Genomic DNA, 22,044 nt, shown 5'->3' with positions numbered 1-22,044 from the left:
ATTTAGTTGTGCACAGTTTAAGTATATTCAAAGCATATTTGCCTACTTTTGAAAAGTAGTTTCAGGGAGATTATAGATCACACTGTACGGCATTGTGCAGAGTGCCGTTGAGGGGGCGTATTACATTCTACATAGGGGGCATGTCTACTGTCATTTAGGGGTGTGTCCTGCAGTGGCAGATAAAAACTGAAGTACAAAGCGCAGTACTGGCTACACATTGATATCTAAGCTACATTACACTGCACATTCTACACAGCCCCCCTCCTATTACACCCAGTACTCGGCACATTGCACACACAATAGTACATTATACTCCACCCCCCCCTGTATTATACCCAGTGCACACAGCAAATTGCACACACCATAGTACATTATACAGCCCCCCCCATATTGCATACACCATAAACAGCACCTTCCCCATATTACACCCAGTACTCAGCACATTGCACACCCCACAGTACATTATACACAGCACCTCCCCCATATTACACCCAGTACACAGACATTGTATTAAATACAGCCCCTCCCCCCTCTTTTTTCTTCCCCACAGGGCCACACACCTATTATACACAGCTGCCATTAACTCAGTGCACACAGTACTAACCTGGCTGTGGACCTGTAGGGACCCAGCTGTGTGGTGGGGGGATGCAACACAGCACACTAGGCGCAGCACAAGCAGAGGAGCAGGAAGACCTGGCCTGATACACAGACAAAGCCCACAGTCAGTTTGGTGGGCGGGGCCAGCCTCAGGGAAGCCCCGGCTAAGTTCTCTGCTCCTGATGCACAGACTTCCTCTCTGTGCGCACAGCAGCTCAGCCACCACTATCCGCAACCCCGCGGTGGCCGGCTGTAACTTCCCTTGTACTGGTCCCGCCAGTTCCAGTTGTGCACATGCGCACTCTGAATTTCAATGGGGGAATAGTCAAAGCCGGGAGGTATGAGGGGTTTGTGGGGCACCGGGAGCCTGAAGCAAAAGTAGAGAGCCTCCCGCTATATGCGGGAGAGTAGGCAAGCCTGTTTCAAATGGAAACAAATATACAAACTTTGGCACTGGTGAGGGCAGCTGTAACCAACCAGGAGTTATCTTCCTGGTGTTTTAGACAAGCAATAATAAACAAATACAGAAGGTCAAGCACCCAACAGTTAGGAACATGAATAGAGTAAATGTTTTCACTCTTACTTTGAGATGTAAATGCCTTCAGGAAGTCCACAATTTTTCATGCATTTTTCTCCAATGAACATATATATAAAATACAAAGACAAAGCAAACTATGTGTAGTCCAGTTTACACAACACTAAAAAGTTTTTAAGGGGTCCCAGGATGTAAGCCCTTGGTATCCTCTTTTTGTTTTCCTCTTCCCTTAAGTGCCTGCTGAGGTAGATTTTACTGGTTCACCACGTGTTACCCAATATCCAATATGCGTACATGTATGCTTACATGTGGAAAGATGAAATTAAACACATCAAGGTTTCTTTAAGAATCGCATTACTTGTATGCTTACTTTCAAGGGTATATGACTCCTCATATCATGGTTTCTTTGGGTAATGACTTCCCGCACATCATGGTTTGTCCAAAAAAAGGTATTTATTGATAAAGGATCAAAGAGCAGATAAAAAATCCAAAAGATATAACACACAGACCTGAAATATAGTTGGGACACTTCGACTGGGAGATGATGCAATAGTGGGCCCTGAAAGCTCACCAGTCTAGGTAGTGCCAGTATCTACTCAGAGTCTTGGATATAAAATGACAACACCGCACCGACGCGTTTTGACCTGGATGGTCTTTTTCAAGGTGGTGTTGTCTGTTCTCCTTGTACCGGTTTATGTATCCTACAAAGGTCCCTCCCTCTGCTTCTGTTTCAAAGGCTCTCCCAAGTCAGACGTGAGAGTATGCCACGTAAGTGCAACCCAGGTAGGTGTATAGGAGAATGGAGGAGGGACACTAATCTGATGTCATGTTCAGTATGCTTATCATGTTACAAACTGGTTAATATAAAACAAACTGAATTAAAGTGAACATTTAGAAAAGACTATTAAAATGTAAAAAAAAAATTGCTGAGTAAATATTCTATTAGGCAGGCTTTATTACTAACTCAGTAAAGGATTTTGACAATATGCCTGTTCCCCTAGACTAGTGGTTTTAAATCTGAACCCTGAAATTTTGCCAACAGGTCATGTATTGAGGATTTTTGTCTCTAGAAGCAAATTACAGACTCAGCAAATATGTTTAACCCTTTAAGTGCCAATGGAGTTTGTCAAAATAGTCTGATCAATTATATGATCAGAAGTTGGCAGATCTGAAATGGGGCTTATTGGGTCTCAATTTTGTTTGTCTAATTGTTGGGTGGTATGCAGATAGTATTCAGAAGTGTAACTTTAAGAAAATGTAAATTAAATACTTGTAAATTTTATAATTTTAAAAATATGGTTATTGTCTGTGGGGAGAATAGAAGTTATATAAGCAGGTCCTTCCTCTAATGATTTATTCTCATCTAAATAGTATCTGTATGGTTCATTAATATATTACAGGGAGTAAATTTATATGTTAAAAACCTGGATGATGGCATTGATGATGACAGGCTCAGGAAAGAATTTTCTCCATATGGTACCATTACCAGTGCAAAGGTAATTATGTATACAGTAAGTGGAAAGTAAATGTGGTATTTCAATAATTGAAAATCAACATCTTTTACATGTCTGTTTTGATCTTCTATTACCTTAAGCAAAACTAGTTTTGTTCCAATATATAGTCTTATTAGATTTTACCTTTATAATAACTAATTTAGTTTCAAAGGTTTTGGCATCTACAACAGATTTATATTTTTATTTCAACTTTAGGTTATGACAGATGGAGGACACAGCAAAGGGTTTGGTTTTGTGTGTTTTTCTTCTCCAGAGGAGGCTACTAAAGCGGTTACAGAAATGAATGGAAGGATAGTTAGTACAAAGCCACTATATGTAGCACTTGCACAGCGAAAGGAGGAAAGAAAGGCAATTCTTACCAACCAATACATGCAGAGATTGGCATCAGTAAGGACACTGCCCGGACCTCTTATTGGTCAGTTCCAGCAGCCTGGTAGCTACTTCTTACCTGCTATGCCACAGGTAAGTACGCCATTACTAATGCCAGAACCTTGGTTAACAAAAAATCTATCTTTATACAGTATATTCCATTGCTTAAGGAATAGGTCACTCCTGTAGATGCTGTTTTATTAATCCCATATAGCATTTTTTTATAATTTTTTTTCATTTATTATTATAAACCCTTCAGGATTGTAGCCCACTGACATTGGCTAATGTGGATTTAGGTATATTTGTATATGCCATTACTATTGTCAGCAGAGTAGTGTCTGTTACGAGCAATTAAAACATTCAGAATACATTTTAGCCATTATTTGAACAAATAGTCACGACACATGTATAATCTATGAATTAGAATTTCGTACAGTAAAATATGCATCTTTGACACAGGAATGATAACTGTTTACATTTCACCCTAAGCCACCAAGCAGAGCCTTTTATAGTCCAAGCCCAGTAGCACCTGTACGTCCATCTCCACATTGGGCAACTCAACATTCCAGGCCTCCACGTAAGTAAACAAAGTGACACAAATTGTTCTGCACTTCAGTGTTCTAACATTTAAGAGATCTTCAAACCGGGATTCCGACTTAAAGTGCCGACAGTCGGAATCCCGGCCATTTGTCACCTGATCCGACATTATATGGACAGTCGGGATTCAATGTACCAACTGTCGAGTGTCTGAAATGGACGTGGATTGTTGGGAAACTTCTGTGAATTCGACAATCCATGTCCATTTCTGACAAAACAAATCCATCTTTAAAAAAGTTTTAATGCTGTCATTGGCAGCATTGAATAGGTGACGGCCAATATTTCCCCTGTCGGGAAATATCGGCACAGATTGATTGCCCCCCTTAATTGGAAAAATTACGCCTCAAGCTTGCATGCAAGAGAAAGTTATTTTTAATATGACTTTCCTGGTACTTGGAAGTTACAAGTTTGACGATTATCTTAACTAACTTTCCTGGACTAACAGGCATTTTTATAGAGTATTAAAATGTAGACCTTTTCTCATTTCACTAATAACTATAGGACCTTCTGGTTTGAAATAGCTGTAAATTCACCACATGTTAATGTTTAATATGTCTTCTCTTTCTTGAAACTTACTTGTGTGGATTCAGAGTATCATCCACCGACGCCTATACTAAGGACAGCTCCTCCCCGACGTATTACTTCTAACATTAGTACAATGAAGCAAGCTTCAACACAGGTCCCCCGAGTTGGTCCACAGAGTCAGCGAGTCGGTAAGAGATAAGGCCTGTAGTTATTTTAACCCTTTATGTGACTCCTTGTTCATTTAAATAGACATTATTAAAAAATAGACTATTGTGATGACAGGTGCCATTCAAATCCTATTGTCCATTAAATGTATGAAAATACTGTATCAAAATATCAAATTAGGGTGAATTGCAATGTTTTGGTGTACAAGCTACAATGCTTTATGTACTATGTAGGACCCTTATTCGTCTACTTTGCCAGTATTGTCACTGGGATACTTTCGAAACATGCGATTGGTCAAAAAGGTGTTAAAGGGCTGCTTTTGATTTATTTTACATTAACCAGTCTGAAGACCCGTCCGACGGACGGGCGAAAGTTTATTCAGATGCAGTTCTCAAAAGTTTTGCAAAGTGAAAATGTTTTTCATTTAATTCACCCTTATAGACCTTTAACCCCTTTGGTGGTATGGCCGGAAATTCTCTGTAAAGAAAGGGAGTGCCAGTGGTGCAAAAATATATACAGGGGTGGTTGCGCTAAACACTTAGTACAGGTGATGCAATTGAGTCAAATAAACAACATTTATTGATAAAAAAAAACTATTTAAAAATATAAGCTAAATAGCTAAAAAGAACAATAAAAATGTATAGATACAGGTGTGTCCTGTTCTCTTTTGGGCCCAAAAGGAATATTTATGGTCCTGATAGAAAGTTGGATCCTCCCCTTGGCCAATCAGGGCCGCTCAGGGAGGTTTGGGCTTCCAAACACAGGAATGTCCGCACAGATGAACGGCTGAGCGCCTGAACACCCTAGCTATCCCGAGCCCCCCCAAGCGGCTCCAAACTTCTCCAAGCAGCCGCAAACATCTGAAGCCGAGAGCAGCAGCCCCAGGGGAGCAAGGGACTTAGCAGCAGCCCGGCTCTGTCCCCGGCGTCCATGGCAAGCCTAGTGAGTGCCTCTCCCACAGTGCTGGTAACCGCCATATCCCCTGCGCTTGCAGACGCCGGCAGAGAGGGGATCATGCGGGCACCGGCTGAGAGGTGCTCCATCTGTCAGAGATGCAGGTACATCTCAGTATTATTGCGGCAGGGTACGGCAACCCTGCCCGTGTCCGCTTCAGGGAGATGCTCCTTTTCAAACCCCCACTATCCATGCCATCCCGAAGCGTGGCAAGCGCACGCGTTACGCGTCCCCCAGACCTGTTCAAACCCCCAATATCCACGTAGGCGTGAAGTTGATTTTATAAAGTGTGGCGAGCACAGCGAGCCGAGCGGACTAGGATTACTTTACATGTATTTCTCTGTCGTCCAGTCCGGTGACACAGCTCACGATGGGATGTAGGAGGGGTCCACAGGAGTCAGGCACCTATGCTTCAATTCCTTGGGAGCAGGCACCGCCCTTCTGTATCCCATAATGCTTCAGTTTGTTGACACAGGAGTGGGTGCTGCGCTGCAACTGCACTTTTTTTTCCCTTTGGAATTTCTTTTAGACTAGTTAGGTTTTTATTATTTTATTAATTTACTAGTTAGAGCAGGTTTTTCAGTGTGTTACTTCATACTGAAGTTCACACACAGAGCGCAGCAGAGGCTGACAGAATTACGTACTTTCAGCTCTCTGTGTGCAGAGGGAAGCTGCTGCTCCCTCTGCACAGCGCTTAACCTCTCAGCTAAAGAGGTTTTCCTGGGCTCCGGGGGTGTCCTATCCGGCTTGGTCTCTTTCTGCACTGTGCATTGGCGCCCTTTCTCTCCACTCTGCGGAGCTGAACATGGTGGATTTCTAACACAGACTACAGCCTCCCCTGGAAAGCACTTCCCTCGCTGATCGCTGGCAGCAGAAACAGCACAGATAAGTACACTGATACATTATTCTGTGCTTTGCCTGGCATTTTGCATTGTGTTTGTTAACATGACTGAAGGGTGCACTTCTGCTGCATTGGAGGAGGGAGCACGGGACATGTTTATTTACTACAAGAAATGTGATGTTAAATTAACATGTGAACAGGGGTACCAGGAGGAATTGTGCCCTTCATGTGACTCTGTTCCCAGTGGGTTGCAGGCCCCATGGTCTGAGGTAGCTGAACCAGCTTGGGCTGCTGCTTTAGGCAGGTTCATGAATGCCTTAACAAAGGCTTTAAATAGGCAAAAGGATTCCTTGTTAGGGTCTCCTGGCCATATCCCTTCTCAGACTTCTGTGGGGTCGGTTACCCCGGCTCAAAGGGACCCTGTTTTGTTGCAAGCTATGCAAGACACTGCTCAGGGTGTTCATAAAATGACATTGTTGATGGAGCAGTTTATCAAATCCTCTGAGGATATTGTTCATAGACACCCTTTTTCTACACCACCTCTATTGAATTTGGATTCTGATGATGATGGTGTATGTGAGGAGGATTTGGGTTGGAACCGGAGTGATGCTGAAGCTTCGGTTCCGAGTATTGAGGATTTGATTTTGGCTGTGAAGCAGGCTTTAAATCTTTCTGAGGAAGAAAAAGCCCCTGTGCACTGTGTATTTAAAAAGAGTCGCAGGGACCCTGTTTGTTTTCTTTCTGATGAAGGGATGGTTTCCTTGCTGGGTGAAGCAGGGAAAACCCCTGACAAGAGATTATTAATGTCTAAGAAATATGCTTATATGTACCCCATGCCGGAGGAACATGTAAAGTTATGGGAAAAAGTTCCATTGGTAGATGCATCCGTGGCCAGATTATCTAAATCCACAGCCTTGCCAGTGCAAGGGGGTGCGGCCTTTAAAAATCCCGTGGATAAAAAAAGTGGAAGGTTGTCTTCATTTTTGAAGGCGTGGGTTTCACGCTGCATCCCATTATTGCTTCTGCTTGGGTTGCTAAAGCAATGATCAAGTGGCCGGAGACTCTAAGCAGCCAGCTCCACCATAATTCAGAAGCTTTTACATTGACTGAAAAGTTGAGATGTGCTGCAGAGTACATTTGTGAGGCTGGTGGGGAAGGCGCTAAGATGGCGTCTAGGGTCTCCGCTACCTCAGTTACAGCTAGACGAGCACTTTGGCTAAAGGCATGGGAGGCAGCTAGCGAATCAAAAAATTCCCTTGAAACTTTTCCTTTTAAGGGCGAGTTACTATTTGGGGCAGAACTGGAAGCCATTATAAAACAGGCTACGGGTGGAAAGAGTACATTTCTCCCAACTGCGGCTAAATCTACAGGATCTTAGTTTGGAGTTTTCGCTCGTCCTTTCATGGCGAAGCGTCTAACAGAGGACAGGCAGGGGCGTGGTAGATTCCAGGCCAGTAGAGGAAAGAACCCCAAATCACGGTTTGGGGCCTTTAAAAGAAACATGCAGCAAAAGGTAAGGATAAGTCCTCTGCATGACGGGGCGAGGGCTCCCTGTTCTGGGTTTAGAGTGGTGGGTCGCCTCCTGCAGTTTCGGGACAGGTGGAAAGACTCCACAGGGGATCCTTGGGTCTATTCCATTGTTTCCGAAGGTAACCGGATAAATCTCAGGGGCATTCCTCCAAAGAGATTTCTTCCTACTCCTTTACCACGGACCGCATCTCTGAGGTCCGCCCTTCTGGGGGCAGCTTTGTCACTCAAAAAGAAAGGGGTAGTGGTCTCGGTACCTCAGGAGAAAAGGGAGAAGGGATTTTATTCAATCCTTTTCTTAGTCCCCAAACCAGACGGGTCTTTCAGACCTATTCTAAATTTAAAGTCTTTAAATCTTCATTTATGGATCGATCATTTTTGCATGGAGACCCTGCGCTCGGTGCTCTTAAGCATAGAGCTGGGAGAGTTTGTGGCATCTGTGGACATTCAGGATGCATACCTCCATGTACCCATTTACAAGGAACATCAGCCTCTACTCGGGTTTGCAATTGGAGAGAACCATTGGCAATTTCAAGCTCTGCCGTTTGGTCTAGCAACGGCTCCGAGGGTATTCACAAAAGTGATGGCGGTCATGGCTGCAGCCCTCAGGCTGAAAGGAATAGTAATTAGACCTCATCTGGATGACCTTTTATTCAAGGCGGAGTCGGCGGAGAAGCTTCAGGAACATCTGAGCATCGCAACACAATTCTTACGAGATCAGGGCTGGGTGCTAAATCTCCCCAAGTCTCATTTGACACCCACGCAGAGTCTGCAATTTCTCGGGGTGATTTTGGACACACACCTTCACAGGGTGTTTCTACCACGACCCAAGGCAGTGGAGACTCGTCAGATGGTGCTGACAATCTTACAAGCTCCTGCACCAACAGTATGGCAGGGAGTACGATTGCTTGGGAAAATGGTGGCAACGTTCGAGACACTTCAGTTTGCCAGATTCCATTAGAGGATTTTTCAGTGGAACATCCTGTTGTACTGGTCGGGGAACGCAAAGACTATGAAGCAGGAAAATTTAGTTCTGACTCTGGAGTCGAGAGAATCCCTGAACTGGTGGACAGATGTAGAGACTCTACAGCTGGGGCGTTCCCTTTGCTCCTGGGATTTGCTGGTCATTAGGACCGATGCCAGTCTCAGGGGTTGGTGAAGAATCCAGGCTTCCGATCAATATCCTGGAACTTCAGGCAGTCTCAAATGCCTTGTGTCGAGCAGAAGAATTTCTGAAAGGATCACCGCTACGAGTTCAGTCTGACAATGCCACAACAGTGGCTTACCTGAATCACCAGGGTGGAACTCGCAATAAGATGTCAATGAAGGAAGTATTGCAGATTTTCACCTGGGCGGAATTCAATATTCCTGTATTGTCAGCGGTGTTCATTCCGGGGATCCGGAATGTGGAAGCGGGTTTCCTCAGCAGGGCGGATTTGCTAGAGGGAGAATGGGCACTTCATCAGGAAGTTTTCAAGGAGATTGTGGACCGCTGGGGGCTACCAAAGATAGATCTAATGGCGTCAAGGAGCAACTGTCAGGTACCGAGGTTTTGTTCCCTGTCAAGGGACCCGTCAGCTTGGGCGGTGGATGCCATGACGATTCCTTGGTGTTTCAACCTGATCTACATATTTCCTCCGTTTCCAATGATCCCGAGGGTACTGAAGAGACTGAAGGGCCAGGGTGTGCAAGCTATAGTGATTGCACTGGATTGGCGCAGGAGGTCGTGGTACTCCGACATACTGAGGTTGTCAACGGACTCTTGGCTTCTGCCTCTTTGACCGGATTTGCTAAAGCAAGGGCCGTTTCTACATCTGGACCTAGCTCGTCTCAATTTGATGCCGTGGCTTATGAAACCTCCTTATTAAAAAAGAAGGGGTTTTCAGATGCGGTTATACAGACCATTCTCAGTGCTCGCAAGCCTGTGCCAGCAGCCAATTACCAACGGGTCTGGAAGATCTACATCAGGTGGTGTGAACGTCAGAGTTCACACGTCTAGGTTTCGAGACTTTTGGAATTCTTGCAGGATGGTTTCTCTGCCGGACTTAGTTTTCAGTCCTTAAAGGTACAGTTATCTGCATTGTCAAATTTCTTTCAAACAAGGTTACCCAAGGTTCAGACCTTCTTACAGGGCGTAACCAGACTTAAACCTCCATACAGACAGCCTGTAGCACCTTGGGATTTATCTCCAGTTCTGTCTGTATTGCAAAATCTTCCTATTAAAACACTAAGATCGGCTGATCTCAAATATGTTTCTTGGAAATTTACTTTTTGGTTGGCAATTGCCTTGGCTAGGCGTGTGTCAGAGTTGGGTGCCTTGTCCTGCAAGTCACCATTTTTGTTTTTTCATGATGATAGGGCTGTGCTTCGAACAGTACCTATGTTTCTACCTAAGGTAGTGTCTTCATTTCATTTAAACCAGGACATTGTTCATCTGGTGTTTTCCCCACCTGAAGGGGTAAGAAATAGGGACAAATTAAAGAAATTGGACGTGATTTGCGCCTTGTGAATATACGTGGATAGGGTAAAGGACATTCGCAAATCTGATTTGCTTTTGGTACTGTATGATGTGCATAAGATTGGGTGGCTTGCTTCAAAGCAAACCATTGCTCGTTGGTTGAGATCAGAGATCAATTATTGCTTTTGCCTACTGTAAGGCAAGCAGACCGGTTCCTTCACGGATCAATGCCCATACCACAAGGTCAGTTGCTTCCTCGTGGGCTGTGCGACATGGGGCTACAGCGGAGCAGTTGTGTAGGGCTGCCACTTGGTCCTCTGTTCACACCTTTACCAAATTTTACAGGTTTCTTGACTTCGCGTCGGAGGACGCTTCATTTGGACGGGCAGTGATAACTGTCAGTCTGAGCGTACCCTCCCAAAGGACCGGCTCGTGAACGTCCCATCGTGAGCTGTGTCACCGGACTGGACGAATGAGAAAAGGGGATATTTGTAAGCACTTACCGTTCAAACCCCTTTTTCTGAGCCCATTCCGATGACACAGCGATCCCTCCCTTACGCTCAGTAAGTTGTACTGTTCATGTGTTGTCATGTTATGGTTCTATGAGTTTGCATATAAGATGTTCAGGCATTGTATTGAGTTTTGTATCCTAGTGTGCTATTGAAGTTGAACTGAGGCATTATGGGATGCTGTGCTCGCCATGCTTCGGGCTGGCATGGATAGTGGGGGCGTTTCAGTAAAGCATATCTGACAGGGATGCTGACTACACTGGCTGCAGGAACACCAGGCTACTTCTGACGGGGGTCATACCCCGAAAGCTTGTCCTTAAATACAGACTTTCTGCATTGTACAACCGCCTCTTGAGTGCTGCTTTCTTGTATCAGTAGAGATAGATAGATAGATAGATAGATATATCTAGATATATATCTATAGATAGATAGATATCTATAGATAGATATCTATAGATATATATATGACATCATTCACGGCGGCACTCGTGTAATGAAACACGGTACACAGTTGCTGGATCTAAGCAACTGTGTACCGTGTTTCATTACCTGAGTGCCGCCGTGAATGATGTCATATTCACGTAAGGGACTTACCTTATTTGTGTTTAGTGAGTGCCTAATCATCCTAATATATATATATATATGTGTGTGTGTGTGTGTGTATGTATGTATACATATATATATATATATATATATATATATATGTATATATGTATGTATGTAGGAAGATAGATGAGGCGGCACTCAAATGGGTTTTTTCAAAGTGTGTAATTAGCAGCAAAATAGGACCAACGTTTCGGGGTCTTTATCACCCCTTTGTCAAGGTGCAAGTAGAAATCAAAACAAGTGGTTTTGATTTCCACTTGCACCTTGACAAAGGGGTGATAAAGACCCCAAAACGTTGGTCCTATTTTGCTGCCAATTACACACTTTGAAAAAACCCATTTGAGTGCCGCCTCATCTATCTTCCTACCTATCTGACTTGGAGGGCACCAGGGTAGTTGGACCCAGCTGCGGGAGTGCCAGGCCATCACCCAAATCTAGATAGATACAAACACAGGGGGCCCAGCACTCACTACAACAAACTAACTCACCTTAACATTCAAGTAATCAATTAAATAAATAAATAATGGGGTTTTAGTTCATGAATTGATCAAAGCTTTTAAGCTTGCAGCTCATTGCCAAGGGACCCCATTTCACTGCAAGTACTACACTAACGACTGGTTTTCTTAGGAATCTGGCAACTGCTTACACATCATAGCCGAAATGAACATGTGTTTTTTTCTTGGGTTAAAGCTCAACTGCCAAGTACCTTATGGCTTTTAAAGGTGAAACAATCCCAAACACAGCACCTGAATTAGTATTAAAGGGGCAGCTGTCACAGGTTTCAGGTAAATGAGCTTATCTAGGGTGCATGAGAAAACTATGATCACAGTAACAGAGGTTAATTAAAAATCAACCCAAATATATAGATACAGAAGTACCAACACACTCGCCATTCCTACAAATGGGGTGTAAACCGCACCCACTTCCCAGGTTGGGGTGCAGTGGCCTGTGACCACACACTCTAGTAAATACAAAACACGGGGGGCCCATTATTTGTTTAATTGATTATTTGAATGTTAAGGTGAGTTAGTTTGTTGTAGTGAGTGCTGGGCCCCCTGTGTTTTGTATTTACTAGAGTGTGTGGTCACTGGCCACTGCACCCCAACCTGGGAAGTGGGTGCTGTTTGCACCCCATTCATAGGAATGGTGAGTGTGTTGGTACTTCAATATCTATATATAGATGTGGATATAGCCATCTATCTATCTATCTTTCTATCTATCTATCTATCTATCTATCTATATATATATATATATATATATATATATATATATATAGAGAAAGAAATATATGCGGCACTCAGGAGTCTTTCATATAAATAGACGAATTTTATTCCAGTCCAACATGTTTCGGGAGTATATACTCCCGTCGTCAGGGATAAAATACAATACAAAACATCCAAACTTTATTCATCACTGAACAGTGCCTCCACCAATGGGCAGCCAAGTCAAATCAGTGAGAGCACCTGTCAACCCCTGTGAACACGGGCTAAGTGGCCCGCCCTCTGGGAGAACAGGTGTCCGGCTGATTAACTTGGCTAGTACAAACCAAACACATCTACAACCTAAATTAATAAAAAACCAAATACCAAGTATCAAGAAAAAAATAGAAAAATAAAAAAATTGCAAATTTGTACAGCAGAGACATATCTATCACTGGTGCAGTATAGTTAAAGTGACTAAATAATGAAGATACATCAGATCAACTTAATGTATACAGTCATAATAAAACGAATCAGCAAAAGCATAGGAGGATCAAAAAAATACCCGTACCCAAATTAATATACCTTGGGTAAACCAATACACTAACAATAGCCCCACTTTGACTAAATTTGTGAAGAGGGTTTGGCCCATAGTCAATACCGATAGAAATCTGCCGACATTGAACAAGGCTCATTTAATGCCGGCATATTCTAGAGCCTCTAACATTCGTGACAGACTTGTCAGGCTGGATGTAACTGACCTGACTAAATCTGCAAAACCGACACATTTTATGTCTAAACCCCCGGGATGTTACCGATGTGTTGGATGTACCACCTGCAGTTCCTTATTGGTGGGCAAACAATTTTTACACCCTCATAGTGGCAAAAAATATGATATACAACATGTTCTCACATGTACATCGAAATACATTGTATATCTTTTATATTGTCCATGTGGATATGTCTATGTGGGCAAAACTGAAACAAGTTTTAGAGAACGTATGGCGAACCACAGAGCCTCAATTAGATCGGCTCTATTAACTGGCACTACTGACTTGCCAGTACCTCGCCATTTTCTTGATGCAGGTCACTCTGTATCCAGTATGCGCACTAAAATTATAGATCACATCCCCCCTTTGAGGCGAGGTGGTAATAGAGGGAAGCTGCTACTTCGCTGTGAGAGCCGTTGGATAATGAAGCTTGATACGCTAGCACCACGGGGCCTTAATGAAAAACTAGGAATGCACTGTTTTTTATGAGTCCCATCATATTATGTGTTTAATATATTTTTTTTGATCCTCCTATGCTTTTGCTGATTCGTTTTATTATGACTGTATACATTAAGTTGATCTGATGTATCTTCATTATTTAGTCACTTTAACTATACTGCACCAGTGATAGATATGTCTCTGCTGTACAAATTTGCAATTTTTTTATTTTTTTATTTTTCTATTTTTTTCTTGATACTTGGTATTTGGTTTTTTATTAATTTAGGTTGTAGATGTGTTTGGTTTGTACTAGCCAAGTTAATCAGCCGGACACCTGTTCTCCCAGAGGGCGGGCCACTTAGCCCGTGTTCACAGGGGTTGACAGGTGCTCTCACTGATTTGACTTGGCTGCCCATTGGTGGAGGCACTGTTCAGTGATGAATAAAGTTTGGATGTTTTGTATTGTATTTTATCCCTGACGACGGGAGTATATACTCCCGAAACATGTTGGACTGGAATAAAATTCGTCTATTTATATGAAAGACTCCTGAGTGCCGCATATATTTCTTTCTCTACATGGACCTATGGCTCAATGAGGGCACCTGAGCATTTGGACAAAGTTATATAAATTGGAGTGCCGGATATTTCGTCTTCTATATATATATATATATATATATATATATATATATATATATATATATATCCACAACTTGTAGTGCAATGCTTATACATCACCCATCCATACACGGTCAAGAAGTTGGCTATACGCCATCCTGTCACATGTACAACTAAATTCGTGGTATATGTTCTGTCTTGCCCATGTGGTTTGTACTATGTTGGCAAGACAGCATGTCAGTTCAAAGAAAGGATGGCCAATCACCGTTTGGCAATTAGAGCTGCTATCCATACTGGCACCAGTGATCAACCAGTAGCCCGACACTGTGTACAGAAAGGCCACAGTGTTGTGAGCATTAGGTCCAAAATAGTAGACCATGTACCCTTATCCATTAGAGGGGGAAATCGTAGCAAGCAGTTGATCCAGATTGAATGCAAGTGGATATACAAATTGGATGCACTTGCACCAAAGGTTTAAATGAATATACAGGTTTGCATTGTTTTTTGGGAGCGGTTAGATGCGTTCTATATAAAGATAAAAAATATATGAAGTTGTAAAATACTAAGTATTGGGAAAACCTTGATTAGGATGTTACAATATGTCTTATGCTATGAATAGCAATCTACTTTAAGTACAATGTTACAAGCCCTTGATGGGGATATTTCAGCATACTGTTTTTAAATATGTACGTTTATTTGTGTGTGTGTGTTATATATTGTTACACTATGACACTAAAAAGCACTTTTATCATAAAATGTATAATTGAAATAGACCAGGTTCGGCGGAAGTCAGGTAACCAGATAACATGGGACGCGCTGCATGCCGTTGCTAGGCGATGGCCTCAGTTAGGGCACGCCATGTGTGATGTCATGCGCTGTAACATCGAACTGAGCCGGACGGAGTTGAACCTGCGTGGTTTCCTTAAGAACACAGGTGAGCATCATTGCTTTTAATTTGATTTGTAGGAGGAGTGACTGTTGGTATAAATATAGCACTGTGTACACTTGTGAACTATCCCTGAGGACGAGCATATACGCTCAAAACAATTGTTGGATTGTTCTTCTATGACTGAATAAATACTTCAAGTTTACATCTCCGAGTGACGCCCTTTGCTTCCTATATCAAATTTGGACTATATCTATAGATATATATATCTATAGATATATATCTAATATATAGATATTTGGCTATCTCTATCTATCTATCTATCTATCTATCTATACATCTATCTATATATATATATATTAAAGAAGAATGGGGTTTAGTGATCCTTTTTCCGCGCCGTGTAGTGGGCTGCACTTCTATCGTACCTAGCTGTTAATATAGGTACTAGATGGGAAGAATAGGAATAAAGAGATAGATGTGCGCTCTATTCACCAATTAATCGTCATACATTGGTATATAAAATGTACATTTATTCAGACTTTTCTTAACAATAAAAATGGAATAGTTTTTCAATAAAAACAAAGACAGTCATATGGATTCCAGATTCGGATAAGATGTTTTTCAAGTAAATGACAGGAAGTAGATCCGACTTCAACATAGAATATGCTTCTTTAACAAACGAAACCCTACGCGTTTCGTCCCTTAGGACTTCATCAGGGGCAAAAATGAAGATCTGAATGTGAATCTAAGTGGTGAAAAATAAGCCGTGAGTGATATAATTAGGCATGTATATGTTTATAAGTCCCTATTTGGGACGGTAATGAAGATGAAGATCATCATTAGCTAGAAGGGTGGAAAGAGGAACATAAGAGTGAAGAAGATCCAACGGAGGATGGATGTGAGAGAAACATCATATAAAGTGAGGAAGATCCAATAGAGGATGGATGTGAGCAAGGTCCGGTGAGATGTTGAGGCAGAAAAAGAGAGAGCAACAAGGCTAGCAAACGTCCCATCTTAGTGTGGAATTATTAAAAAGATCCAAAGAGAGACGAATATATCCGTGAATGTCTATAACGAATTGCAATATATGAAAAAGCGGGGGGGTGAGACCATGTGAGATAAGAAGATAAGCGGACTGGGGTGATTCAATAAATCTATATTCCCCTAGTTCAAGTGTGGGTTCTACTAAGTGATATAACTTATAGCACCATAAACGTGAAAGCGAGAAAATGGTGTGTTTTACATACCGAGTCTGGACAGTGCCAAGCATAAGAGATTCTTCCAACATTAACAGCTGGGTATGGATGCTGAGCAGATAAGAGAACTAACCACGTTAGTTCAGATAAAACCTCTGTCCTGCAGAGGTATAGGACTTTTGAAACAAAAAGGGGGGGGGGGGTCCTATGAGTAGATAAAAAAATGTTAATATAGTCCTAACGAAAATTTAAATGTTGTGGGTAGGGGTCAAATCTAGGGTTTACACATACCAGTTTCAGCCAATATGTAGCTTGAGATGAAGCTGCTTGACCACAGACGTCCACGTTAGTGGTTTAACAAATAAACTAGAAAAATATAAATACACATAGTGCTTAATGGGCAATCCTTATGGCCAGCATTTATAGAGCCATATATAACTTGCTCCAAGTGTAGTGGTAAATGCGTGCCATAACACACCGGGGCAGAAATAGTAATACAAGATGACACATACCATTTTCAGCCGGTATGTAGCTTGAAATGGGACTGCTCAACCACAGAAGTCCACGTTAGTGGTTTATAGATACTAAAAATAAATACATATAATCCTTAATAACACATTCTTTCAAAAAATGTATATGTTGCCCCAAATACTAAGTTTCCTGTTACATGTGTGCCGTATCACATGGAGGAACCAATAGTGAGTTGAGGGGTACTAACTAACACGTACTATTATATTTATATGACATGGGCAAACATAGCAGGCATATTCAAATAATATGACATCATTCAAAATAATATATATAACTACGATGTCACGGTATAATGTCACCATAGGATGAAAATATTAAAAAAACAAAATCAAAGCAAGCCTTATATCTAATATATGTCAGTATCATCCGAGATGCTTTATGACTGGTGAATGTAGTCACTCATACATAGTGACAACAATACATGATTCATATTTGCATACCCAATAAACCTTTACAATAAATCAAGAGGTACAATATAAAAAAATATTAGAAAATATAATATAAGGTGAATCTAGCCAAATGGATGTATGACGCTGTCTCATTATAGGAGACAATGTATCCTAATGTTACCATAAAGAATAGCATCAGAAGTTACAATAAGGCACAGTGAAACACAGCCACAGATTGCAGAACATTAGCTGTATAATGTATAAGACATACATAAAGTGGTTATCTATACAGTATATGGGACCAATAGAGAGCAACCTACCGGTAGAAACGTGATATCCAATTACTGTGGGTGTGCAACGAGAACTACTAGAGATAGAGCTGGGTTTAAATACCCTGATCTTTCCTACGTCACTTCCTGTGAATGATTTCCCTAAGGAATGTACTTCTCCATTATTGGGTTATAACCCCTGTTTAGTACATTCCTTAGGGAAATCATTCACAGGAAGTGACGTAGGAAAGATCAGGGTATTTAAACCCAGCTCTATCTCTAGTAGTTCTCGTTGCACACCCACAGTAATTGGATATCACGTTTCTACCGGTAGGTTGCTCTCTATTGGTCCCATATACTGTATAGATAACCACTTTATGTATGTCTTATACATTATACAGCTAATGTTCTGCAATCTGTGGCTGTGTTTCACTGTGCCTTATTGTAACTTCTGATGCTATTCTTTATGGTAACATTAGGATACATTGTCTCCTATAATGAGACAGCGTCATACATCCATTTGGCTAGATTCACCTTATATTATATTTTCTAATATTTTTTTATATTGTACCTCTTGATTTATTGTAAAGGTTTATTGGGTATGCAAATATGAATCATGTATTGTTGTCACTATGTATGAGTGACTACATTCACCAGTCATAAAGCATCTCGGATGATACTGACATATATTAGATATAAGGCTTGCTTTGATTTTGGTTTTTTAATATTTTCATCCTATGGTGACATTATACCGTGACATCGTAGTTATATATATTATTTTGAATGATGTCATATTATTTGAATATGCCTGCTATGTTTGCCCATGTCATATAAATATAATAGTACGTGTTAGTTAGTACCCCTCAACTCACTATTGGTTCCTCCATGTGATACGGCACACATGTAACAGGAAACTTAGTATTTGGGGCAACATATACATTTTTTAAAAGAATGTGTTATTAAGGATTATATGTATTTATTTTTAGTATCTATAAACCACTAACGTGTACTTCTGTGGTTGAGCAGTCCCATTTCAAGCTACATACCGGCTGAAAATGGTATGTGTCATCTTGTATTACTATTTCTGCCCCGGTGTGTTATGGCACGCATTTACCACTACACTTGGAGCAAGTTATATATGGCTCTATAAATGCTGGCCATAAGGATTGCCCATTAAGCACTATGTGTATTTATATTTTTCTAGTTTATTTGTTAAACCACTAACGTGGACGTCTGTGGTCAAGCAGCTTCATCTCAAGCTACATATTGGCTGAAACTGGTATGTGTAAACCCTAGATTTGACCCCTACCCACAACATTTAAATTTTCGTTAGGACTATATTAACATTTTTTTTATCTACTCATAGGACCCCCCCCCCTTTTTGTTTCAAAAGTCCTATACCTCTGCAGGACAGAGGTTTTATCTGAACTAACGTGGTTAGTTCTCTTATCTGCTCAGCATCCATACCCAGCTGTTAATGTTGGAAGAATCTCTTATGCTTGGCACTGTCCAGACTCGGTATGTAAAACACACCATTTTCTCGCTTTCACGTTTATGGTGCTATAAGTTATATCACTTAGTAGAACCCACACTTGAACTAGGGGAATATAGATTTATTGAATCACCCCAGTCCGCTTATCTTCTTATCTCACATGGTCTCACCCCCCCGCTTTTTCATATATTGCAATTCGTTATAGACATTCACGGATATATTCGTCTCTCTTTGGATCTTTTTAATAATTCCACACTAAGATGGGACGTTTGCTAGCCTTGTTGCTCTCTCTTTTTCTGCCTCAACATCTCACCGGACCTTGCTCACATCCATCCTCTATTGGATCTTCCTCACTTTATATGATGTTTCTCTCACATCCATCCTCCGTTGGATCTTCTTCACTCTTATGTTCCTCTTTCCACCCTTCTAGCTAATGATGATCTTCATCTTCATTACCGTCCCAAATAGGGACTTATAAACATATACATGCCTAATTATATCACTCACGGCTTATTTTTCACCACTTAGATTCACATTCAGATCTTCATTTTTTCCCCTGATGAAGTCCTAAAGGACGAAACGCGTAGGGTTTCGTTTGTTAAAGAAGCATATTCTATGTTGAAGTCGGATCTACTTCCTGTCATTTACTTGAAAAACATCTTATCCGAATCTCGAATCCATATGACTGTCTTTGTTTTTATTGAAAAACTATTCCATTTTTATTGTTAAGAAAAGTCTGAATAAATGTACATTTTATATACCAATGTATGACGATTAATTGGTGAATAGAGCGCACATCTATCTCTCTCTTTATTCCTATATATATATATATATATAAGAGTCCTCCCAGTTGGGAATGTGCACTCGCCAATATATCACAAAGACTTGTTCAGATAAAATTCAAAGTGGTCTTTATTTTCATATGGAGATATTCGTATCTTTTGCCACAATAGGAGCATAGGCAGAAGTATTCAAAGTGCATATATGGGTATAGCAATAGCAGATCAGCATGGTTCAGGATATATTGGCGAGTGCACATTCCCAACTGGGAGGACTCTTCTATATTTAAAGGCACGGACTTCGTCTGTTCCTTCTATGCGCACCCCTGTGATACTCGAATATACAAGTGAGAGTGCGGTCATTCCACCGAACTATATATTATGTATATATAATCTCATGGGGTCTGGCACTTCCCACTGGCTCCTGCTCCACTGTGAATACCTTGGCCTGGGTGCCCGCCTGACCCGGAGAGTGACTCCGGTAAATAGATATAGGTGAATGAAGCAGCGTCACTCCAGGTACTTGGTGGTGGAACAATACTTTACTGAGTGTCATCGACAGTGTTTTGGGCCAGAGCCCGTCATCAGGACACTGAGTAAAGTAATGTTCCACCAGCAAGTACCTGGAGTGACACTGCTTCATATATATATTATATATATATATAATCTATCTATATCTATATACACACACACACACAATTAAAGGATATATAGCGCTATGCCAAGTCTCAGTCCAGCACAAGTTTGAGCCTAAATTCTAGGCAAAACAAAAAGCACAAAGTCCCAGTTTATTCGGACTGCAGCTCCCTCATATAGGATTTATGGGATCCTCAGGAATAGTGGATATCTGTTGTAAATAGAAGAACAGAGGGGTGCTCCATAGTGCATAAAACAACTTATTTCATAAAAGCACACAGCACAGGGTTAACAAGCCAATGGTTGCTCGTACCAAGGATTACATCAGTGTGGGCTGGATACCACAAGGTTCAATACTTTTACCAAGCCAGGCAAACTCCAACCTCAGTCCGGGGCACCGACAGGAACACACAGCCCACGCTGCTTTCCCCTCCAGGGGTTGCACAGCGTGCCGGGAACCTCGTACAGGAACAGACAACAGGATGACAGCCTGGGCAGTACACAGCGAGCGTCTCCGTAGCCGCGCCCCAACGCGTTTCGTGGAACACTTCGTCAGAGGGCGTGGTCTACGGACGCTCGCTGTCTGGCTTAAACACAGACACTGTCCAATGACTTCGCCGGGTCTTTGACAAACATATGCCTCGGCCAATCACAGCGGGCACCCCGCTCACTATTCCTATTGGACGCATTTAGCCAATCAACTACAGTCTAGTGATGACACACCACTAGTCTCACGGTGGCCAATCACACACCTTTACATCATGACCGGCAGTTTAACCTGCCAATCGCAGCATGTTTATGCTATTGAGCAGCGTATGTTTTTTATCAGACGCTGCATCATATATAGAACATTCACTACGGCCAATCAGACATTTTTACATATTGAAAGGCTGAAAAATATAAATATATATCGAGGTGGGGGGCGGCGGCACTCAGAAATGAAGAGGCAGACAGGCGGCATATGAATCCGACGTTTCAAAACCCTTAGGTTTTTTATCAAGGTGCAGCAAAGAACTGCACCTTGATAAAAAAAAACTAAGGGTTTTGAAACGTCGGATTCATATGCCGCCTGTCTGCCTCTTCATTTCTGAGTGCCGCCACCCCCACCTCGATGTATCACTGAGCAGTGTCTGTACACTGTTCATGTCTGGAAGGCACCAGAGCTTGCTTCACATTCCTGCATCTAGCTGGCAGCTAGCCCTGGCTACCCTTGGAGTGCTAACCTCATGCATATGTGTATGTATATATATATATATATATATATATATATATATATATATATATATGTATATATATATAATTTCCACAGGAGTAGCACAAAACCGCCAAGCACAAATACTTTGAAGGGTGCACATCCAAAGATCCCCAATGGGGTCCCCCATACACGATACAGCAGACGGCGGCACTCCCAGAAAAAAAGCAATATAGCACAGGTTTAATAAGACAACGTTTCAAGCTCCTTTCAATACCTCTTCATCAGATCACAAAAGCGCACATACAAATAGAACATATTTATACTCACATACCATCACCAAAAGTGCATCCAGCGTGGGAGCAACGGCCGGAGTCTTCCGCATCCGTCATCACAGGGCGTCGTACTACGTCACTCCGCATGGACGTAGATGCGGCACGACGTTCCGGCAGTCC

General features: G+C 41.8%; 1 protein-coding gene across 2 annotated transcripts in view; it reads left to right on the top strand.

Annotated features, from left to right (window-relative positions):
- LOC146008105 (embryonic polyadenylate-binding protein) overlaps window positions 1–22,044 on the top strand; it is a 155,314-nt gene that overhangs the window by 89,978 nt on the left and 43,292 nt on the right. For both annotated transcript variants that reach the window (XM_083147041.1, XM_083147042.1), the window contains exons 8-11: window positions 2,533–2,628; window positions 2,842–3,108; window positions 3,505–3,592; window positions 4,203–4,325. In XM_083147041.1, coding sequence (XP_083003167.1) covers window positions 2,533–2,628; window positions 2,842–3,108; window positions 3,505–3,592; window positions 4,203–4,325 — 574 coding nt within the window. The remainder of the gene's footprint in view (window positions 1–2,532; window positions 2,629–2,841; window positions 3,109–3,504; window positions 3,593–4,202; window positions 4,326–22,044) is intronic.

This window comes from Crinia signifera, chromosome 6 (genome assembly GCF_055691185.1).
Source record: "Crinia signifera chromosome 6, ASM5569118v1, whole genome shotgun sequence".
Taxonomy (NCBI): domain Eukaryota; kingdom Metazoa; phylum Chordata; class Amphibia; order Anura; family Myobatrachidae; genus Crinia; species Crinia signifera.
Note: the sequence above shows the minus strand (reverse complement) of the source record. Positions and strands in the feature narration are given on the sequence as shown.